At 40.1% G+C, this 24,607-nt stretch overlaps 1 protein-coding gene across 3 annotated transcripts in view; it reads left to right on the top strand.

The window, feature by feature from the left end:
• The window catches only part of SH3BGR (SH3 domain binding glutamate rich protein), a 66,671-nt gene extending 43,354 nt beyond the window's left edge, over positions 1–23,317 (top strand). Inside the window, exons 4-7 of one of the 3 annotated variants that reach the window (XM_055279725.1) lie at positions 7,646–7,738; positions 17,146–17,175; positions 19,520–19,649; positions 22,899–23,317. In XM_055279725.1, coding sequence (XP_055135700.1) covers positions 7,646–7,738; positions 17,146–17,175; positions 19,520–19,615 — 219 coding nt within the window. In that variant the 3' untranslated portion in view covers positions 19,616–19,649; positions 22,899–23,317. Of the gene's footprint in view, positions 1–7,645; positions 7,739–17,145; positions 17,176–17,673; positions 18,487–19,519; positions 19,650–22,898 lie in introns of those variants that run through there. The other 2 variants (XM_055279726.1, XM_055279727.2) reach the window with 2 other exon arrangements.
• Positions 23,318–24,607: the final 1,290 nt, after the last annotated feature.

Genomic DNA, 24,607 nt, shown 5'->3' with positions numbered 1-24,607 from the left:
CATCACCCAAGCAGTGTACACGGCACCCTATTTGTAGTCTTTTATCTTTCACCCCCTTCCCACCCTTTCTCCGTGAGTCCCCAAAGTCCACTGTGCCATTCTTATGCCTTTGTGTCCCCACAGTTTAGCTCGCACTTTTGAGTGAGAACATATGATGTTTGGTTTTCCATTTCTGAGTTACTTCACTTAGAATAATAGTCTCCAATTCCATCCAGGTTGCTGCGAATGCCATTAATTCATTCCTTTTTATGGCTGAGTAGTTTCCCGTGTGTGTGTGTGTGTGTGTGTGTGTATACACACACATATATATATATATACACACCACACTTTATACACTTGTTGATTGATGGACTTTTGGGTTGGTTCCATATTTTGGCAATTGTGCATTGCCAAAAATGTGTGTGCAAGTATCTTTTTTGTATAATGACTTCTTTTCCTCTGGGTAGATACCCAGTAGTGGGATTTCTGGATCAAATGGTAGTTCTACTTTTAGTTCTTTAAGAAATATCCATACTGTTTTCCATAGTGGCTGTACTAGTTTACATTTCCACCACCAGTGTAGAAGTGTTCCCTGTTCACTGCATCTACGCCAACATCTATTATTTTTTGATTTTTTGATATGGCCATTCTTGCAGGAGTAAGGTGGTATCACATTATGGTTTTGGTTTGCATTTCCCTGATCATTAGTGATGTTGAGCATTTTTGCATGTGTTTGTTGGCCATTTGTATATCTTCTTTTGAGAATTGTCTATTCATGTCCTTAGCCCACTTTTTGATGGGATTTTTTTTTCCTGATAATTTGAGTTCATTGTAGATTCTGGATATTAGTCCTTTGTCAGATACATAGATTGTTAATATTTTCTCCCGTTCTGTGGGTTGTCTGTTTACTATGCTGACTGTTCCTTTTGCCGTGCAAAAGCTCTTTAGTTTAATTAAGTCCCAGCTGTTTATCTTTGTTTTTATTGCATTTGCTTTTGGGTTCTTGGTCATGAAATCCTTGCCTAAGTCAATGTCTACAAGGGTTTTTCTGATATTATCTTCTAGAATTTTTATAGTTTCAGGTCTTAGATTTAAGTCCATGATCCATCTTGAGTTGATATTTGTATAAGGTGAGAGATGAGGATCCAGTTTCATTCTCCTACATGTGGCTTGCCAATTATCCCAGCACTATTTGTTGAATAGGGTGTCCTTTCCCCACTTTATGTTTTTGTTTGCTTTGTCAAAGATCATTGGCTGTAAGTATTTGGGTTTATTTTTGGGTTCTCTGTTCTGTTTCATTGGTCTATGTGCCTATTTTTATACCAGTACCATGCTGTTTTGGTGACTATGGCCTTATACTATAGTTTGAAATCAGGTGACATGATGCCTCCACATTTGTTCTTTTTGCTTAGTCTTGCTTTGGCTATGTGGGCTCTTTTATGGCTCCATATGAACTTTAGGTTTGTTTTTTTCTAGTTCTGTGAAGAATGATGGTAGTATTTTGATGGGAATTGCATTGAATTTGTAGATTGCATTTGGCCATATGGTCATTTTCATAATATTCATTCTACCCATTCGTGAGCATGGGATGTCTTTCCATTTGTTCGTGTTGTCTATGATTTCTTTCAGCAGTTTTGTAATTTTCCTTGTAGAGGTCTTTCACCTCCTTGGTTAGGTATATTCCTAAGTATTTTATTTTTTTGCATCTATTGTAAAAGTAGTTGAGATCTTGATTTGATTCTCACTTGGTCACTGTTGGTGTATAGGAGAGCTACTGATTTGTGTACATTAATTTCATATCTGGACACTTTGCTGAATTCTTTTATTAGTTCTAAGAGCTTTTTGGAGGAGTCTTTAGGGTTTTCTAGGTGTATAATATATATTCTTAATATCTCACAGTCTACTTAGACTTAATGTTATAACACTTTCACGTAATATGTAGACAAATTGCCATCATATGCATCCATTGACTGTTTCCCATTCTTTATGCTGTATGATCATGTGTATCATGTTTCCATATACCATCAACTCTACTATGTAATATTCCTATTGAACAGTCTTCTTCTTCTTCTTTTTTTTTTTTTAAGTAGGAGGTAATCTTTTGTGCTTACCCAGACTTTTAAATTTCTGATGCCTTATGAAGAGTGAAGTTTCCATCTGGTGCCATTTTCTTTCAGCCCAAAGAACTTCCTTTAGTCCTTTAGCATTATTTCATAGTGCAGGTCTGCTGGCAATAAGTTCTTTAGTTTTCTTTTATCTGAAGTGTCTTTGCTTTCAATCTTGAGGGATATTTCACTGGATATAAAATTCTCAGTTGAGAGGTTTTTTCCTTTCAACACCTTGATGTGTTTTTTTCCCTTCTGTCTTCTGATCGCCATAGTTTCTAAAGAGACATGATCTTGTTTCCTGTAGATAGTGTATGATTTTTCTCTGGGTGCTTTTAAGATTTTCATTTTATCTTTGGTTTTCAGCCATTTGATTATGATATGCCTACCTATGATTTTTTTTGTGTACTTACTATAATTGGGGTTTTCTGAGAGTCTTAAATCTGTATCATTTACCAAATTTAGAAAATTTTCAACCATTATATTTTCAAATATTATTTCTACTCCATTTGCTTTCATTTCCCCTTCTGGCACTCTAATTACATATATGTTAAATCTTTTGTTATTATTCCACACTTCCCTAAGGCTTAAAATTTTTTCAGTCTTGTTTTAATTTGTTCTTCATATTGGATAATTTCTATTGATTTATTTTAAATTCACTTATTTTTGTCTTTGTCATTTTCATTCTGCATCCAGTCTAGTAATTTTTTTATTTCATATATTGTATTTTTCAATTCTGAAATTTTACACTTGTTTGATTTTTATAATTTCTATTTTTCTATTGAGAATGTCAGTTGTTTCATTCATTGCAAGCATGTTTGCCTTTACATCTTTGAGAATATTTTTAATAGCTGCTTTAAAATCCTTGTCTGCAAATTCCAGCATCCAGGTCTTTTCTGTGTTGGTCTTCATTGGTTGTTTTTTTCTCTTGAGAATGAGTAACATTTTCCTGGTTCCTTGTATGTTAAGTATTTTGGATGGTATCTTGAACATAGTGAGTCTTGTGTTGTGGAGATTCTGTATTTTGTTACATTCTTCGGAAAAACATTGACTATTGTGTTTGTTTCAGCAGGCATTTAGTTTGTTGGACCCAAACAGCAAACTCTATGTTTCTAGTAGCAGCTATCCTATTACTTAGGATACTTTCAGTTGTACCGACATCAATCTCAGTTATGAATCAGAAGGTAAAAGTCTCTGGTTTTTTTTTTTTTTTTTTTTTTTTTTGAGTAAGGATCTTGCTCTGTCACCCAGGTGGGAGTACAGTGGCATAATCATGGCTCACTGCAGCCTCAGACTCCTGGGCTCAAGCAATCCTCTTGTCTTAGCCTCCCAAGTAGCTGGTACTATGGGCATACATCACCATGCCTTGCTAATAAAATTTTTTTTTTTTGTAGTGGAAGGATCTTGCTATGTTGCCCAGGCTGGTCTTGAACTCTTGGCCTCAAGTAATCCTCCCACCTAGGCCTCCAAAGTGTTGGGATTACAGATGTAAGCCATCATTCTCCTTCTCAAAAGTCTAAATAAAATATTAGCAAAATATATTCAGAAGTGAATTAAAGATAATTCACCGTCATCAAACAATTTATTCAGTTGCCTTAATTCATTACATGAACTGATTAATGGAGAAAAACCATATGATTGCACCTATAAATGCCAAGAAGATATTTGATGTAATTTATCAGATATTTCTGGTTAAGAGTGGATTAAAATATAAGTAGAAAGAAACAACTTAAAACATAAAATACATTTATCAGAAAGTAATTATAAGTATCATAATGAACCATGCAATACTGAAGCATTTCGATTAAAATTAGAAGCAAGATAGGCGTGCCTGTCATCACTGTATTATTAAATGTTGTTTTAGGAGCTGTAGTTATTGTAATAATGTAATAACATGCAATAAGTCTTTTTTTTTTTTTTTTTTTTTTTTTGAGACGGAGTCTTGCTGTCACCCAGGCTGGAGTGCAGTGGCGTGATCTCGGCTCACTGCAAGCTCCGCCTCCCAGGTTCACGCCATTCTCCTGCCTCAGCCTCCTGAGTAGTTGGGACTACAGGCGCCCACCACCACGCCCGGCTAATTTTTGTATTTTTAGTAGAGACGGGGTTTCACCATGTTAGCCAGGATGGTCTCGATCTCCTGACCTCGTGATCCGCCCTCCTCGGCCTCCCAAAGTGCTGGGATTACAGGCGTGAGCCACCGCACCCGGCCCAATAAGTCTTAAGTATATAAGACATAGATAAAATTTAAAAATTATCTTTATTTGCATATGATATAATCGCATGCCTAAAAATCTTTAAAACTCCAGTGAAATGCATTAGAATTGATAAGATGGTTTCTTAAGTTTCTAGATGAAAGAAAAATATACAAAAATTTGTAGGTTTTGTTTACATCAATAATTATAAGTAGTAAGTTAAAATGTAAGAAGGAAAAATATCCCATTCATGGTAGTGATAAAAATCTGTAAAATGTTTAGGAATAAATTTATCAAGAAACATACAGGGCCTCTATGAAGAACACAGTTTAATTTTATTCTGAAGGACACTAACAAATACTGAAGAAATAAACCTGCAGTGTTCCTGGATGGAATGATTTAACAATAAGGAATGAAAATTTTCTAAGTTAATAAATGTTTAGTGCTATTTCAATCAAAATTCTATTTTTTAATTTTTGAAACTAAGAAACGTTATCTTAAAATGTATTTGGAATAATAATTGTCTGAGAGGAGCCAAGAAAATTTTGAAAAAGACTTTGTGTAACAACTTGACTTTCCAAATATTAAAATATGTCTTATAAGCTACAGTGATAAAAGCAGTATTTTGGTCTTGGAACTAATACATATATTTATATGTATATCTGATAATATATTTATATTTATATGTTTATATAAAATATTTTAATTTTTATTTTCATTGTATCAGTATTTATATATAGGATAGTGTAGAAACATCCATTTATATATATTATAGTAAATGACAAATATATAATCTGAATGTAATGGGAAATGATGGTTTATATATAATATAGACATAATTTGCCATCTATCTGGAAGAAAACAAATGTAGACATCGACTTTACATCATATGCTAAATTAAATTCCAGATGGATTAAAGCTTTAATAACAATATAAAGTAATAGAAGTATATTTTAGAGAATAAAAGTTAGATAAATTTGCCCATAAGAAGACTAAAAACTAAAAAAAATACAACAAAATCTGTAAAAACTATAGACTGGAGGAAAACATTTGTAACATGACAGGGCTAAAATTTTTAATATAGAAAGATACTCTAAAAATTGATTGTAAAGGACAAACAACTCAAGTAAAAATGAGCAATGCATTCACTGCAATGTCTACAAAAAGGAAAAAAATCAAATAAAATGGGCAAAACATATCAAGACAATTATTTGAAGAGGAAATAGAAATAGCTAAAAATTTATAAAAAATATGCCCATATTTCCAATAATGATAAATATATAAGTGAAACCAAAAATGAAATTCTATTTTCTCCTCGACATATTGGTAAACATTAGAAGTAACAGTCATCTTCACTGGTTATGAGGATAAAGGAGAAGGAGACATTCATATATCGCTGTGGGGATATGAATTGCTGCCACCTTTTTGAAAACTAATAAGAATAACCTCACCATTTTATTCAGTTTAGTACAGTGTTATTTGTGGTGGAAGAAACATATAAACATTTGGAACAGCCATTGACTGGGAAATGTTTGAATAAATTATTATATATTTAATATGAAGCAGATGTTAAAAAGAATGATTCAATAGGATCAATCATATGAATTAACCTGGACAAATCTCCATGGTACATTGAGCTAAAAATGAAGTTGTGCATACTGTGTTCCCATTTCTGTTTCAAAGCCACAAAAATAAAAGAAAAATGACAATCAATTCCCCCCTAAAATAGCTTTTATGTATTAGGATGCAGAGGTACCCTGTCACATTTTTAATACTGATTATCACAGGAGGGTGGGATTGGAGCGTGTGTGTGTGGCTTAATTTGCTCCCACGAGCTTGCAGTGCCTCTGTAATAAAAATAACCTGATATTTTAAAAGGCTGGGACCCATTTTGTAAGTCAAAAGAGCATCAGGGAGGAGGTGTAGACCTAGTCCTTCCCCTAACTCACAATGTGACGTTTTCTGCCTTTATTTTCCTGTCTCTGAAGTGTGGGTGGTAATGACTGCCCTACCTACTTAGTGAAGATAAGATTAAGGATGAAGACAAATATAGTTTGAATAGTTAAGACGTTGAAATGCAAGCTATTGTCCTTAAGAAAATTCTCAAACACTCTCACTTTACATAATGCAGGTGACAAAATCTCCCAAGGAAGCATTGTCCCATCCCAATGGCGATGTAGTGGGAGAGGCACCGAGCACCACAGAAGTAAACACTGGTGTCTCAAGCCATCATCCCCATGCCAGTTTCCTCAGAATGTCTACTTGGTCCTAATCTCTCTCTCTCTCTCTCTATCCATCCACCCGTCCATCTGTCATCTATCTATTATCTATTCATCTGTCTAATCAATCATCTATCATCTGTATCTATCTATCTGTATTAGTCTGTTTTCATACTGCAATAAAGAACTGCCCAAGACTGGGTAATTTATAAAGGAAAGAGGTTTAATTGACTCACAGTTCAGCATGGCTGGGGAAGCCTCAGGAAACTTACAGTCATGGTGGAAGGTGAAGGGGAAGCAAGGCACCTTCTTCACAAGGCAGCAGGAAGGAGAAGTGCTGAATGAAGAGGGAAGAACCCCTTATAAAACCATCAGATCTCGTGAGAACTCACTCACTATCACGAGGACAGCATGGAGGAAACCGCCCCATGATTCAATTACCACCATCTGGTCTCTCTCTTGACATGTGGGGATTATTGCCATTATGGGGATTATAATTCAAGATGAGATTTGAGTGGGGACACAAAGCCTAACCGTATTATCATCCATCCATCCACCTATCTATTATCTATCTATCTATCTATCTATCTATCTATCTATCTATCTATCTATCTATCTATGTCTGCCTGCCTGCCTACCCATCTGTTTGCCCATCCATCCATTCCTCCGTCCGTCTGTGTTTCTGTCTCTGTACATCATCCATCCATCCATCCATCCATCCATCCATCCATCCATTTATCCATCTATGTATGTTTACCTGTCTACTTTATCTTTCTACCTTATCTATCTTCTTAATTTTTAATCTCTAAAATTATAAGCCTCCCTCCATACAAGCAATAGAAAACACTGTGTAAAGATAGAATTCTTCGAATTTCTCCTCATCAGCGTGAACTGGGTGAATTGAAACTCCTCACTTAGGCAGTTTGTTACCCTGCAATGCACATAGGTTGGATCTTTGACTTATCCCAGTCGGCATTTTGGGGTTTGGAGATCCTATGCTCTAGTCGCTAAGTGACCTAATGAGTGGGCAGTCTACATTTGCTTCATTTATATGCTGTGTGTCTAAATAAGAAAGCCACAGCATGTGTGGCCTGGTTTTTTGTTTTTTTCTTTTTTTTGAGCTCATATCCTGGGTTTCCTTTTTGACCAGGGATCAGAGAAGGCTGAAGAAGGTGGAGAAACTGAGGCACAAAAAGAGGGCAGTGAAGATGCGGGCAACCTCCCTGAAGCCCAGGAGAAGAATGTGAGTGTTCATTTTTTCACAGCAGTTTGACTGGATTCTTTGCTGTTCAATAGAGACTTTTACAGGGCTTGTACAACTTGACTCTGGGCACAAGCAGTCAGAAAGAGAGGGAGGAGCTGAGTTTAGCCAGGGAGGAAGCAAGTAATTTCTGCTGATGTGTTAAGCACTGGAATCCCGGTGCAGAGAGGGCTAAAGGGAAGACAAAGGAGCCTGAACCCGGGCCAGGAGGGAGCTGGCTAGACAAGGCTTGGAGAATTTGTTGTGGTGTTGTTATGGCTAGGTTAGGTGCATGTTCTTTATAAACAAGGGACCTTTCTGCTTGATCATGATTAATGACAGACTCCTAGCTTACATCCACCCAGGAGCCCTGCCCAGTGGGGAAACAGAGTTAAGGGGGTGCAGTATATCTGGGGGAAGACAACAGGAACTTGAGGATAAAAATGACTCCTTGGGGAGGGAAATTGACACTCAGTTAATTTAAGTTCAATCAGGGAAATAGAAGATCCTGGTGAAGTCACATGATTAATTCTAAAGGGATTCCCATGCAGGAGCAGCAGGATGAGGAGTGGGCAATGTTGGGGGACACTGGTTCTGTGAGTGCCAAGCTGAGATAATGGGGGATGGGATGGGCCACTTCTTCAAGGAGTTCTGAAAACGTGCTGGGAAACCAGGCACCAAGGAAGGAGCCTGGTGGGGCTGGGAATGGGGTGCAGGAATTGCTCTGGGCCTCCTTGGAGGAGAATGTCAGAGGGCTTCTCCACTGGGTCAGTTGTAGCAAAGACTATTTTTCAAACTCTGATGGTTTGCTAATTTATTTATTCCAGGAGAGGTGTGGGAGCTTTTATGAGAGCTGGATCCTCATTCCCCAGATAGAATGTGGCTAGAAAGGGGCTGAGACCCACACCCACACTATGGAAAAAGGGCTGTGGGGCTGGGCATCAATTTGTCGTTACCTTAAAGAATTTAAACTGGGAGGGGTTAGGGAAGGAAATTCCCTGATATTTAGACTTATATTTGAAGTAGACTGCTATTTCAAAATGTTGATATTACAACTCTGAAATTTTTGTTTTAAAGAAAGACAAAAGCTTCAATCTTGACCTAGAAGTTAGATGGTGTTTCATGGCAGCCTATATAATTCAGAAACAATACTTTAAAAATTAAATATAGTGACCATTTCATTATCTTGTAATTAAAAAATAATCTGTATCACAATTTGAACTTTGCATGAGTTGCCTAATGCACCCTTACAGTCATATTTATGAATACTTTGAAGTTGAGTTTGCTTCTTTTTTTTTTTTTTTTTTTTTTGAGACGGAGTCTCGCTCTGTCGCCCAGGCTGGAGTGCAGTGGCGCAATCTCGGCTCACTGCAAGCTCCGCCTCCCGGGTTCACGCCATTCTCCTGCCTCAGCCTCTCTGAGTAGCTGGGACTACAGGCGCCCGCCACCACGCCCGGCTAATTTTTTTGTATTTTTAGTAGAGACAGGGTTTCACCGTGGTCTCGATCTCCTGACCTCGTGATTCGCCCGCCTCGGCCTCCCAAAGTGCTGGGATTACAAGCGTGAGCCACCGCGCCCGGCCTGAGTTTGCTTCTTTTAAGACATAGAGACAAAGACGAAAAGCATTACACCCCAGCCCCTTTCTCCCGTGAGACCAGCAGGAAGGTGTAGCATGTTTATAATCAGATCCTGCCTCCTATAGCCAGGGTGGGCTTTGCTTCAGCTTCTCAGCCACTGGGCTGGGTTAGTTCTGTGAAGTGATGAATCACCCAGCTTGGATGTTCTCTTTGCTACTACATTTTAAAATTGTGAGCCTTTGACAAAGTCAATTATAATCTTGTGAATCCTGGTAGGAATTAAAAAACCATTTTTTGTTATTTTTATGTGGGCTATGGTGAAGAAATGACCATAAGTGAAACATATTTTTATTTCATATGAATATATTACTAACATCGTATTATCAAATTCACTTTTCAACTCTTCAATGCCATTTATCCTACAGAAAGACAGATTCTGACTTCTTCCTGTTTGAAAACCAACACATACTCTTTTATTTACTTTAATTCAATTAAATTAGAAAAACCCTCTGTGATTGTCAGTAAACAAATGAAAAATGTTGTAAAAACATGATTAACCCTTATGAGTATATATGAAAATAGGCTGAACTTTAAAATTTAAGAAGGAGACAAACACCACTTAGATATTTAGAATGCTTGCATTTTGTGCTTCAAGAACCTACTGGCTTGTTTTGACGGTCTTTGGTTTGTTGTTAAAAGCTGAGATGGGGCTGGGCGCGTGGCTCATGCCTATAATCCCTGTACTTTGGAAGGCAGAGGTGGGCAGATCACTTGAGGTCAAGAGTTTGAGACCAGCCTGGCCAACATGGTAAAATCCCGTCTCTACTAAAAATATAAAAATTAGCTGGGTGTGATGGCACACACCTGTAATCCCAGCTATTTGGGAAGCTGAGGTGGGAGGATCGCTTGAACCCGGGAGGCAGAGGTTGCAGTGAGCTGAGATTGTGCCACTGCACTCCAGTCTGGGCAATAGTGTAAGACCCTGTCTCAAAAAAAAAAAATGCTGAGATGGGAGGACATCGTGGGCTATTTGTAAAGGCATCTCTCCTCCCAGGGCACCTCAGGCATAGACAGGCTGATAGGGAATCAAAAAGACAAGGGAGAGCTCTGTGTGTTTTGAACATTGATTTTGAAAGTATGAGACACATCCTAGTAGTTTCATGTAGGTATGACACCTCAGATAAATCCAAGGCTTTCAAACTTCTGGCTCTGTTGAAACCATCCTGAGGCTATTTCTTTTTGCTCCCCTTGGCTTGCTGTGGTTAAAACAGAGGCGCTCCCCTGGGCTTCCCTCCTTAACCAACACGCTGCGGTGGATATAAAGTTTAGAATATTCGTGGGCCCACATTTGATTCCTAAGACTCCTGGGCAAGGAATGTCAGCTTCCTTTATTTCTTTAAAGTCCCTCTATCTGCTCCATGTGCCCACCACTTGGCTAGCAGGAGCTTCCAGCTGGGTGGGGTATTTTGAAGACCCTGTCCTCCTGAGGGTCTCACAGCCATCCTGGGGTCGTTAGTGGTGACTGGGCAGGGATTGGATGCTGGTTATTTGTCTGTGGTGGTATTTCTGCTGTCTGTCCCTTGGCATGGGCCAGATCCTCTGTTCTGGCTGGACACAGACTGGCCTTTCACAGTGGCTGGCCTTCTGACCGCGGACGCTGCTGCCTGTACAGAGTGCCTTGTGCTACTTAAACGCCCCAGCGGTCCCTGGCTCTGTTTCTGTGTATGAGCAGGGCCTGGGCAGTACCCCTCCTGGAAAATCCTTCTTTCCTCCCCTGTCTGGCCACCTCCGTCTTGCCAATTCCAAGCTCTTTTTTTTTTTTTTTCCCTCAGGGACCACCTAGCTTTATCACCCCATTAGCCTAGGGTTTTGAAAACCAAGGCCTATACTTTCTTCCTTAGGAGTGGAAAGCCAGAACAAATAGGTTGCCTGTGGGAAGAGAAAATAACTCTTACTCTGACCCCTCTACCCCCTCAGCTTTGTGTAGCAGAAACAACAAGTCACAATTCATATCCTGGCGTTCAGCCACGCTTATTATGAGGAATAAAAACAGTTTTAAACATTTTATTCTGAAATAGCTATAGACTCACAGCAAGTTTAAAAAATAAGAGTCTTGTGTGCCCTTCACCCAACTTCCCCAAAGGGTGACATCTCATCTAGCCTTAATGAAACCAGAAATGCAATGCATTGGTGCATTTCTGTTAACTAGATGACAAACCATATCAAGTTTTTACCTTTTCTAAAAAAACCTGCCTTCATTTGTGTGTTAAAAACAATTGTAATGTGTGCAGTAAAAACACAAAACAAGCAGAAAACCTCTCTCCAGCACCTGGCAATGTTCAGTTGAGTGATAAACCAGGTAAGTGCCTAAGTCAGGGACAGGCTCATCTGATCTCTGCTATTAAACATGCACACTTAGTGCACACTTGTAGGCACTCATACAATTCCATTTAATGGAGAGGAATATTTACCTAATGTTTGACATTGATTAAAAAAATCAACAGAAATGGAAACAAAAACTATTATCTTCTTTAATGGTATGGACTTCCCCTGACCACCACCTCAACTTCCAGGGTTCGTAAACACAAGATGCCAAGATGTAAATTCTGTGTAAATTCTGTCCTTGATAAAGGATTGAGGCAGGAGGACTTGGGAAGTCAGAAGGGTGAACACCGAGAAGACCTTGACTTCATGCCTAGGAAGATCTTACCTGTAACTTTAAAAAATAGGGGACCTCATGGGGCCTAGCCTGATAACCCAGGGGAGGGTGAGGGGCTAAGGAACCGGCACCTCAGGAGTTAAGGAGGAAAACAGAAAGTCAGCTCAGTTTCTGGGCATTCTCTAAGAAATGAATTGCAGACTGGGACATCATGAGAGCTTTAGAAGATGCTGGAAACATTGCACCTTGTGCAGGTTTAGTTTGTTTTTTTTTGATCAAGATACAATTATTTAAAATTGTATGCTTTGTCAACCCAGTCATCCTATCTGAAAGTCATGAGGCCCTTGCTTGACAGATAACATGATTATGATCTGTAACCACCCCTCTCTGGCTTCCTCCAATAGCAGTCTTGAGAAAAGTTTCAAGGGGCAAACATTGATGTAGGTTTGTGGGAAGAGTCACGGGTCTCAGGCTGGGTCCCTGGAGTGCCTGCAGCTCGAGAGGACTCTGTCTCTGTCCTCTCATCTCTAGCCGCTGTGGGGCTGGCTGCCCTTGCAGGTCACGCTGGGCTAGCCCTTCACTATCTCCCACACCTACCACCTGTTCCCAGTGAATGCTGCCTGGCACTCACCACCACGGACACCTGTCCTTAGTTCTGGCCACGCGCCACCTCTGCAGTCTGCTTTTCTGGCCAAGTTTCCAACAAAAATAGCTGCTGTGGAAGGTTCTAAGACTTCCCACTTCTGAGGTTTCTCTCTTCTGGCTTTCTCTGAAAAACAAGGTGAAATTACTTTAAGGTGTATGCTTCCTCAAATGATGATTATGTGAGATCTTGGCTTAATTGACCAGATGATTATAATTATCTTAAAAAAATGCTTTTGTGCCTGTAATTACTTGCCAGCCATGAAAGTCAGTTCAAGCATTTTACATAGATGACTTTTAAGGATCTGCCTAATTCCAGTATTTTATAATTCTATGAACCAAGGTTGGAAGCTTAATTATTATTATTTTTATTTATTTATTTTTAGAGACAGAGTCTCATTCTGTCACCCAGGCTGGAGTGCAGTGGCATAATCATAGTGGGCTCGAGTGATTCTTCCACGTCAGCCTCCCAAGTAGCAGGGACTATAGGCACAGGCCACTACACCCAGCTAATTTTTACATTTTTTGTAGAGATGGGGTCTTGCTCTGTTGACCAGGCTGGTCTCAAACTCCTGGCCTCAAGTGATCCTCCTTCCTCAGCCTCCTAAAGTGTTGGGTTTACAGGCATGTGCCACCACTCCCAGCCATTATTTTTAAAACTAATATATCCCACCTCATTCTATGGGGGATTTGAAACTGAGCTGGAGTAGCATTACATAAATGCAGTCATTCAACATTTTGTGGGCAGATTGAGTGCTGCCACTTGCCAGGCAGGATTCCAGGGACTGTGGAGGGAGCAATGAAAATGACAGAGTCGCTGCTCCCACAGAGCTTATGTTCTGGGGGAGCTTGTGATGATAATATCCAAAGTTCTTCCAAGCTTACTTATCCTTTTGAGGCTAAGTGTTTTTATGCATTCTCTGAGTAATCACTTTGCCTGAGCAGTCACTTTCCCTGCTTAACATATCTTTTAAGAAATTATGGTCAATTCAGATATTGATAAAGAGTGCTAGGGGCCAGATCTGGTGTCTCACACCTGTATTCCCAGCACTTTGGGAGGCCGAAGCGAGTGAATCACCTGAAGGTCAGGAGTTTGAAACCAGCGTGGCCAACATGGTGAAACCCCATCTCTACTAAAAATACAAAAAATTAGCCGAGTGTGGTGGCGGGTGCCTGTAATCCCAGCTCCTTGGGAGGCTGAGGCAGGAGAATAGCTTGAACCCAGGAGGCGGAGGTTGCAGTGAGCCGAGATTGTGCCATTGCACTCCAGTCTGGGCAACGAGAGCAAAACTTCATCTCAAAAAAAAAGAGTGCTAGGTTCCTCCATAGTTGTTGCTAGCTAACTATAAAAGTTGAGACTTACATTCCTATAAGACTTCCTACTGCCCCTCAGGCTAGCTCTACGGTTGACCTTATCTGGCTAATTCATTTGTTTCAGCTGAATATAATTAATAACAATAATTGGATTCGGAAGAATGTAAAACTCTACATAATCAATAATTCTATGTTACATATAATGAATTTTATTCTGATCCTGTGTGAAGAAGAAGAAAATCAAAGTTCTTTGAGATCCAAAGAGTTACTAACAGATTTCCTGTGTTCTTCTATCCAATCACTAACACATATTTATCAAGCTTGCCTGTTGGTTCCAGAAAGTGGCCTGGAGGGGCCAGACAGTTCTCAGAGATCCAAAAATGAATAAGACACAGGTTATGCCCCCAAATACACAGACTAGTGAGGGAGACAGATAAGTAAATGATGATTATGGGAGCAAGTGAGAAGGTCCTTAACTCAACCTTGTGGGTTAGGAAAGTCTCCTTGGAAATGTCTGAGCATATGCTGGAAGGTGTGGCCAATGTGAGAAAACTGCATGTGGCTCAGGATGGCTGAAGTAGAGTGGTGAGAGATGAGGCCAGAGGGGTACGCAGAGCCAGACGGCCTTTTCACTGTTTTAAGGAGGTGTATTAGTCTGTTCTCATGCTGCTAATAAAGAAATACCTGAGACTGGGTAATTTATAAAGGAAAGAGGTTTAATGGACTTACAGTTCCACATGGCTGGGGAGGCCTCACAATCATGGCAGAAGGCGAAGGAGGAGCAAAGCCATGTCTTATATGGTGGCAAACAAGAGGGCTTGAGCAGGGGAACTCCCATTTACAAAACCATGAGATCTTGTGAGACTTACTACCACAAGAACAGTATGGGGGAACCCGCCCCCATGATTCAGTTACCTCCACCTGGCCCCACCCTTGACACATGGGGATTATTGCAAGTCAAGGTGAGATTTGGGTGGGGACACAGCCAAACCATATCAGGAGGATAGACTATCTTGAGGAGATGGAAGTTTCTAAAGATGAGGGTAGCACAGTAAGGTTGGGTGCTTTTTGGAACAATCTCTCTGGCTGCAGTCTGGAGCACAGATTGGAGGTGAGAAAGAAAAGAGGAGGTGATAATCACTCTTTAGGAGCTTCCTTCAGCAACCCAGTGAGCAAAGATGGCAGTCATGGCAGAGGAGGGGCGAGACATGGGCAGGATTAGGCAGGATTAAAGAGGCATGATCAACACGTCACTGTGAAAGCAACCCCTGGATTTTGCAACAAGTGCCAGACTCTTCTCCTGCACATTATTTGAGCACCAAAACTTGGGGTGTCACCAGTGGCATTTAACGTAAAGGTTAGTTTGAAGATTCCCAGTGCTGAAAAAGTCCTCTTGCCCTTGACCTGGCTGGCACTGTCAGGCTTTCAAGTTCAGTGTCCGTCTCAGAAATATGAAGGTATTATTCTGGAAATGGCTAAAAACATGAGGTTGGGCCAGGAGATGTGGGAGTGTGTTAGATCCTGTATAACTTGCTTTCTGTGATATTTATTTATTTATTTATTTTAGATGGAGTTTTGCTCTTGTTGCTCAGGCTGGAGTGCAATGGCGCAATCTTGACTCACCGCAACCTCCGCCTCCTGGGTTCAAGCGATTCTCCTGCCTCAGCCTCCCGAGTAGCTGGGATTACAGGCATGCGCCACCATGCCCAGCTAATTTTATATTTTTAATAGAGATGGGGTTTCTCCATGTTGGTCAGGCTGGTCTCAAACACCTGACCTCAGGTGATCCGCCCTCTTCGGCCTCCCAAAGTGCTGGGATTACAGGCATGAGCCACTGCGCCTGGCCTACCGTCTGTGATTTTTAAAATTTTATTTTATAGACAGGGTCTTATTTTGTCACCCAGGCTGGAGTGCAGTGGCACGATCATAGTTCACAGCAGCCTCAAACTCCTGGGCTCAAGTGATCCTCCCGCCTCTGCCTCTGGATGCCTGGCTAATTTTTAACATGTTTTATAGAGATGGGGGGGGGGTCTTGCTATGTTGCCCAGGCTGGTCTTGAACTCCTGGCCTCAAGTGATCCTTCCATTTCAGCCTTCCAAAGAGCTGAGATTACAGGCATGAGCTGTTGTACTCTGCCACCTTTTGTGATTTTGATTTTTCCGTTATTAATCTTGAGAGGCTGCCTGGTAGTGTAACAAGGACACTTAATTAGGAATCAGTAGACTTGCAGTGAGTCCTGATTGTGCTGACTCCTTGTCCTGTGACCTTTCACTTTGGCAAATGACTTCCCTCTGTGGCCTCAGTGTCCTCATCTGTATAAACACGGTGCTGGGTAGAGAATGTATATGACTGCAAGATTACTTTCAGTGCCCCCTGTCGATGATTCCCTGAGCTCACTGCCTGAGTTGTAAGGCATTAGGAATTTTTAGGGACTGCTCTTAAGAACCACATCTCTCTCTTTAATTAAAGCAATTGTGGCACTCTGGTTCCAGGGAGGTTTATCGGACCATTCTGGGAAGGGATGGAAAAGCTTTTGTTTTCTTCTTAGAGGCATTTTTAGGAGCTGTAGCCTGGTTATTTTGCTTTGATCTGGGGGAAATAGAAATTCCAGTGGGCTGGGGGCTTGCACAGTAGAGACCTATTTGAGCCTTGGGTGACCCCACCCACTCTTACCTTGCAAGTTTCTTTCTTTACCCAGAAATCAGTATTTAAAATACTATGTGATTCAGAAATGTTATCATTTTGTTCTCATAGAGGAAAAGTTTTTGACCTACTTTTATTAATTTGTTCAAACCTGAAGTAAAGGCATAGTTATAAGGGCATAAAGTCAGAAAAGACATTTTTGTTCAAATTTTTACATTGCTTGCATATGGTCTGAATTTTGCTAGATAGCACTATCAATCTTTGGTATGCTTTAGAAATAGAATTGAATGTATTACTAAGCAGTATTAATAATTAATTACATTTTCTCAGGAGTTCAACTGATGGGAAACGGTCTTTAATCTCACAATTATTTTAAGAGCTTGAAATATAATGTATGAAAGAAGTAGGGATCACCCAGCTATCATATCTTTGCTATTTACTTATTTTATGGATAAACTAATGTGTTGTTCATTTTGATTAGCTTGTGTTTTATTATAGTTTGCTTGATTTTCAGATTTGACTTTAAACTTACTTGAATTATGTTTTTTTCTTTAATTTTGATTTATGGATGTAAGGAAGAAGAAGGAGAGACAGCCACAGAAGAGGTACGGTCGACCATCTTCAACAGCTGTGCTTAATCTGCTTAATAAAAACATCTTTTAGGTGGGAGGATTGCAGCTTGAGGCAGGTTCTTAATAACGTAAGAGAGCGATGCAACCCACACACCCAGAAAATCCTCCTTTAACCTGCTGAGAAGGAAAGTAAGTTGGAGATAAGTTTGTCCGAGGGAGGTGGAGAGAGGAACAGGGCTTGGCTGTGGACCCTGTTCGGAGCGCCCTCGGGTGAAGGTGTCTTCCATGGTTTCTCACTGACATCAGGCCAGGCCGGGCCAGGGCACTGGCTGGAGATGCCTGCTCCTCATCCTTTTCCACCCTGTTGAATGCACTGGCTTTAGGAATCCTGCATGGTGGTTAGTGGTGTTTTCATTGAGGGAGGGATTCCTACCTATGTTTATGTTTTTGAACATCTTTGAATTAATCACTTTATTTTCTTGTTGTTGTTTTTTGTTTGTTTGTTTGTTTGTTTTTTTTTTTTTGAGACAGAGTCTCACTCTGTTGCCCAGGCTGGAGTTGGTGTGATCTCAGCTCACTGCAACCTCCGCCTCCTGGGTTCAAGCGATTCTCCTGTCTCAGCCTTCTGAGTAGCTGGAATTACAGGCACGTGTCACCACACCTGGCTAATTTTTGTATTTTTAGTAGAGATGGAGTTTCACCATGTTGGCCAGGCTAGTCTCAAACTCTTGACCCCAAGTGATCCACCCACCTCGGCCTCCCAAAGTGCTGGGATTACAGGCGTGAGCCACTTCAATGGGCCTGGATTAATCACTTTAAAATGCTAGAGAACTAACTTAAAATTGTGACCACAAGGGTAGGGAGAATAATTTACTAAGTTACATGTATTGTTTAGATGTTTCAGCACAAGGTCATCAACATTAAAGAGGGTCCCGAATGTCAAAAGAAATCCCCTCTAAGAAACTTTTGTTAACTTTTGAAATGACAAAATTCATGATCATTATAGAAAATTAAAAAAATGCAGATAGAAGAGGAAAATGAACATAGCTTTTAACCGTCGTTACCCAGAGATAACCATTGTAGCCACACACACACACACACACACACACACACACACACACACACACAATCAATTTTTGATGAATACTCTTGTCTCCTTTTTTTTCATGGAATGTGTTTATATTTGGGGAGGTAGTAAGTATAGATCTGCTTCATTATTTTAAATGCTAATATATCAAACCAACCCCTCCTCTTAGACCTAAAGATGATTTCTAGTATATTCTACACCATGATTTCTCAATATTTATATCTTTCCAATAATTATTTCTTTTGTTTCTCTCTTGCTAGGCCAGCTTCAAAATAGAATTTTAAAAATAAGATAAAAACATACTGTTAATTTGGAAGAAATTCCAGATTATATATGTAGGTTGCTGATAACTTTTGCTTTAAGAAATTAGCTTGTTACAAGAAAATATAACCAACTTGTGCATTTAACAGCTCATCCTTTCTGACAAAATTCGATTTGCTGATTCTTTTTGTATTTTATTCTTCTAACTATATATATATATATATATATATATGTGTGTGTATATATATGGTATATATATGTGTGTGTATATATATACCTTCTGAATTTGTACAGGTTATTTGCTGAGAATCATTTGTTAATATGAGTGGAGACTGTACGCTTAGGAAGGATCATAAAACCTGTTAGAATTAACGTATCATTCTAAAGCACCATTCCAAATTGAGGAGTCTGTGTTTAGAAGGATGATGTTTTTGTGTGTGTGTATGTATGTGTGGTATGTGTGGTGTGGTGTATGTGTGATGTCTGTGTATTTGTGTGATGTATATGGTGTGTGGTGTGTTTGGTGTGTGTGTGGTGTGTGTGTGATGTGTGTGGTATGGTGTATATGTGTGGTGTGAAGGGTGTGTGTATGTGTGGTGTGGTGTATGTGTGATATATTGTATGTGCATTTGTGTGTGGTGTATATGTGATATATTGTATGTGCATTTGTGTATGGTATATGTGATGTGTGTAGTGTGTGTGGTCTGCTGTGTGTGTGTGTGGTGTGTGGTATTTGTGTGGTGTGTATGTGTGTGTTTGTGGATGTGTGTCTGGGTGTGTGTGCTGTGTGTCTTGTGTGTTTCTGTGGTGTGTGTGCGTTTGGGCGGTATGTGTGTGGGGTGTGTGTGTGGCATATGTGTGGCATGTATGGTGTGTGTATTTGTGTGGTGTGTGTGTTTGGTGTGTTTGTGTGTTGTGTGGTGGGGTGTGGGAGGCTTTGACCTCTAGTCCAGCATTTTACAGTCTTTTTCTCACTGTATCCTTGGCCCTTGTGCTTCTTAATATTAATGTAATTTTCGTTAAAATAAGACGGAGGAAATAGCCACGGAGGGTGTGGAAGGGGAAGCCAAGGAGGAGGAGGAAGCTGCAGAAGGAGAAGAGCCTGGAGAAGACGAAGATTCCTAGGCCTTTTCACGCTTCATTTCTTCCACTTCTCCAGGTAGCTACAGGATTCTGGGGTGGAAAAGCTGCTAGTTACCGTACTGTATGCTATCTGCGGCATGTTTTGATTAGTAACAGGAGAAAGGGAATTCCAATTCAAGGCTGTCTGTCTCCTTCCAAAGCCCTGGTCTGCACACCTTTCTGGCAGGGTCCAGCTCCTTTCTAGAGCCGCGGGGCTCCTGACCTTTCGTGGGTCTGTTTCTTGCGCACTAGGGCACAGAAGGCTATGGTTGATGGGATTTCTAGGAAAAAGTGCACTTTTGATGCAGGGAAGAGTTTTGTTTTGCATTTACTTCCTCTTCTTCCTCTATATAAACTTTATTTGAGAGAAGATACAGCAAGTGTCCTTTTATCAGCATTCTATAACCTCAACCCCTCCACCAACCACATGTACAACTATAGGCGGGTGACTACTGATGTTCAGAATGATGGCAATAAATTATAACCTTAAAAAATCACAAAGCTGCTGTTGAGTCATGAAAGATTATTGCTGCCACAGGTTTAGTCGTAAGTGCTTGATACTCCATTTCTATTAACCATAACGCTTCTCTAGAAATACCAGGGGACATGGTGAAGTTCCTTTAGGTATCTTTGACAAGTAAGCTCTTGCTGCCTTCTGGTTTTAAACTTCCCTTGATGATGGAAAATAATTATGTAATTCTTACTAGTTTGATAAGTGCCACATATTAATGAACATGTATTAAGTGTTAATAAGACAATAGAATCTGATGATGGATCTTGAGGACACGGGCGAATGCTTAAATATTGTGGGCCACACAGATAGGACAGCATGTGTGAAAACCCCTAAAGACATGAAGTGCGTTAGCCGGGCAGGGTGGCTCATGCCTGTGGTCCCAGCTACCCGGGAGGCTGAAGCATGAAAATCACTTGAACCCGGGAGGCGGAGGTTGCAGTGAGCCAAGATTGCACCACTGCACTCCAGCCTGGGTGACAGAGCAAGACTCTGTCTCCAAAACAAAAACAAAAACAAAAGACATTAAGTGCTATAAAAATATCTGTTTTTTCCTGATGTTTGGCAAATACCTAGGTACATGTTGTATTATTACTAATATGATTGGCTTTGCAACTGAATTTGAGGCGGTAGTTTATTCTCTAGGGCAGCATTGCTCATGGTTTTGCTCTGGAGCTATAAGGGTTTTTAAAAAATTGAAAAAATGTTAGTCTTTTTATCTCCCATATTATACCTCCACTGAAAATTAAGACGGCTTTTCGGGCTGTTACTCTCAGGAGGTAATGATAGAATATGCACTCATTATTCTCTAAATGAGTGACACTTACCAAACCAGTAAGAATTACATAATTATTTTCCATCGTCAACAGAAGTTTAAAATTATAAGGCAGCAAGAGCTTTCTTGTCAAAGATACCTAAAGTGACTTCACCATGTTCCCCAGGCAGGTCTCCAGTTAAAGTTTGTGATAAGAATTGGTGCCTGTACAAAGAAGGGTGGATAGAAGGGTTTATTTGGAGAAGGAAGAAGAAATCTTTGGTGCTCTTTAAAAATTGGCTGACAAATAGCAATGCTCTTTGCACCAAAGGCCAATTTGAATAGTAGGGACGTCCCTTCTTAATAGACTTATATAAAAAAAGCTAATATAAAAAGCACTTAATCTATTTTTAGAGCATCTTGGAGCTAGTGAGAGTGGCCATCACACTTTGTTATTGGACCATAAAGGTTTTGTCGTTCATTTGCTTGAGTGAGAGAGTGAGTCTAGCCCATAATTTGATGTCTCTCTAGGGAGTTTCTTTCATGCTCTGGACCCACAGACTTCTACTTTAAAACCCTCTGCTTGCCACTTGGTTACAATTCCGTTTCTAAGGAATGGGTTGGGACTCAGTTTTGAAAAAAGGAAAACTGGCAAGCTTAAGATATTCTACCTGAAGAATGGTAGAAAATGAAAATATGATGATATTTATCCTCATACCAGAAACAAAACAAAGCAAAACCCACAGTAACAGACTCGTTGGTCCTGTTTAAATCCATGTCTGTTCACTCAGCTTGGAAAGTTCTTTAAAAATTGTGCAGTTTTAATGTGATAATTATAAAGAAATATTGGATGTGAAATGGCACAGCCGAGAGAGAATCTTTAATGTAGACAGATGGCTTCTTATAGGCCATTTCCAAAAAAGAAAGAAAAAAAGGCAAGTTACAGTTGTGGCTAGCACATTCTGCCTGTTTCTCTGATGGGTTCTAGTTTGGAATCCAGTCCCTAATAGTCTGTTGTGAGGTCAAAATGCCTGACAGTGAAGGAGTAAACCAGGCAGCACCCTAAATCCCAGCCACTGACTCCCGAAGAGAGTCAATAACCTTTAAAATGCGACATGATGATGCAGTCAGGTATTCTGCAAACGATTTGGCTTCCAAAAACAAACCCATCTCATAACTCAGATTATCCACACATTTTATTTGAAAAGACGATTTCAGACAGAACAAGGCAATGAATGGAACTATGAAAGAATTCTCATTTCCCATAGTTGAAGTTGGAGTCAGAATCTATTTTTTTTTTTTTTTTTTTTTTTTGAGACAGGGTCTCACTCTGTCACCCAGGCTGGAGTGCACTGGTGAGGTCATGGCTCACTGCAGCTTTGACCTCCTTGGTCTCAGGTGATCCTCCCACCTCAGCCTCTTGAGTCGCTGGGATTACAGGCATGCACCACTATGCCTGGCTAATTTTTGTATTTTTTGTAGAGATGGGGTTTTGCCATGCTGCCTAGGCTGGTCTCGAACTCTTAGGCTCAAGTGATCTGCCCACCTTGGCCTCCCAAAGTGTTGGAGTTACAAGCGTGAGCCACCACATCTGACCTAGAATCTAAGTTGATGTTTGAGTCCCAGGGCAAATGATGTCCAATATGAGACTGGATTCTACCTCCCCACAGCTTGCCACTTAATACCTTCCTCTCGTGTAGCCATGAACCATTTAGAGCTCCCCCTCTAGGACCAAGCTGTCAATTCAGCCTATTTTCCATGAAAACACAGTGGGAAATTATAATTGAAGATGTTGACTTCCTTATGGTGTTTGATATGTGTTTGTGTAGAGAAAGGATATAAATCTAGCTTAGTTTTCCATGAGACAAATTCCCTTTCCTTTCAGTGGGGAGCAAATGATGACTAGTGGTTTATAGAATAAAAGGCAACACTTTCCTCTATTGTATGTTAAGTGATGAAGATTGTGGTGAATACTCTGTGTCTTTCTCTAGTCTTTCCGTAATATTTGCCTTTTCTTTTAGAAAATGGAAGCTATGAAGCAACATTTCAAATGTCTCTCCACAAACCAAACTCAGCAGAATACTTTGGCTTGAAGCTGGCACACCCAGGTTTCACTGAGGACTTGTGCTGCCTGACCTGGTTAGATGTACATGGATGTATCTCCCAAATCATACGAAATTAAATGTGAAGACAGTTTATGCATACCTTCATGTGCCTGACAGTCTTGGCTTTTGAAGATTTTTTTTTCGTTTTTGCTCTGCATAGCTAGACCATCTTATTAATAATACTCTGAAAAAATGATTTCAAGGCATGGAAGTTCTCTGTGATACAACGATAGTATTTCTTCAGATGCGCCTTATGCTACTTATCTCAGAAACAGGTTTTAAAATGAAGTGCTTTCCAGAGAACCGTCATATAAATAAAGATTAATAGAAAAATATCTTGTCCCAAGGAGGATCATTTCATTATTTATAGTCTCTGCTTGCATATGCCTGAACTCCGTCTGTCTGTTGCCAAGTCTAAATCTTCAGCAGCACTTTTCTGTCTGCGTTGGGATCGATGCCTTTTATTGCACTGATTATTTGGTCCATGTTTTCAAATTGCATTGATTGTCTCATTACGTCGTATTTTTTTTTTATTACACACACGCTGTGCGTATCATCTTTGAAGCCTTATCTAACTGTAACTTTATCATCCACTTGTGTGGGGATGATGGTAAGGAGGGATGATATTAAGGACAGAAATTTGCAACCCAGTGCCCTTTACACGTTTCTGAGCTGAAGGGAGTGGCTGCTTCTGTTTCTCCTGCTGTTGATTGATTTGTAGCCATGGCTGTGGAGACGGGTCCTGTAATTTTTCTTCCTGATGGCCAGGAGTGCGTGTTCACCTACAGCTGATCCAGCTCCAATGACTTGTACACCAGGTAAGTTTGATAGCATTTCTCTGCTCACCTGCCCGCCTCAGTTTACTGTAGATATTTTTTCTTCCTTGTAAGATTTTGTTGATATTCCCCCTGCTACCTCCCTGCCTATGTGCGATTCCTTGTGTTTTTGCAGCCAACGTTGCTCCTGTATTGTCAGAGGGGCTCATCTCCTTGCTGTGCTCTTTTCCTATTTCATGTTAATTACGGCAGTTCAACCGGGTGGCTGTAAACTTTCCCCTCTGGAGTCTGCCTCCTAATTTTGCAGCAGAGTCTGTTGGTGTTATTTCAAAGTGTATTCCGCAGTTGTAGAAGTCTCGTGGCTGTCGTGAACTCTGGGAAACGGCTCTTTTCTTGTTACCCTAGTAACAAAAAAAAGGCATTTTGAATAGAATTAGGTTATTTTGTTTCCAATCATTGAAGTAGTCTGTGTTAAAAACATTTCTCCCTTTGCTTAAGGTAAAAGACCACAGTAAAATGGAAATTCATATAATTGAAAATTAATTTCTACTTTTAATTTCATTGCACTAAATTATGCCCTATCTAAAAAGCTTGCATAATTTTTACAACCCTCTACACAAATAGGTCTTAACTTTCTTCTTCTTGCTCAGGGCTGACTTTTCTCTCTTTCGTGGCAGAGTAGGATGGAGATAGATTTAGTTAGGTGCCAATTTTCCTCATATTTCTCTCTCTCTCTCTCTCTCTTTTTTTTTTTTTGAAACAGAGTCTTGCTCTATCGCCCAGGCTGGAGTTTAGTGGCGGGATCTCGGCTCACTGCAACCTCTGCCTCCCAGGTTCAAGCAATTCTCC

This window comes from Symphalangus syndactylus, chromosome 5, assembly GCF_028878055.3.
Source record: "Symphalangus syndactylus isolate Jambi chromosome 5, NHGRI_mSymSyn1-v2.1_pri, whole genome shotgun sequence".
NCBI classification, from domain to species: Eukaryota; Metazoa; Chordata; class Mammalia; order Primates; family Hylobatidae; genus Symphalangus; species Symphalangus syndactylus.
This window is presented reverse-complemented; position numbering and strand designations above follow the sequence as displayed.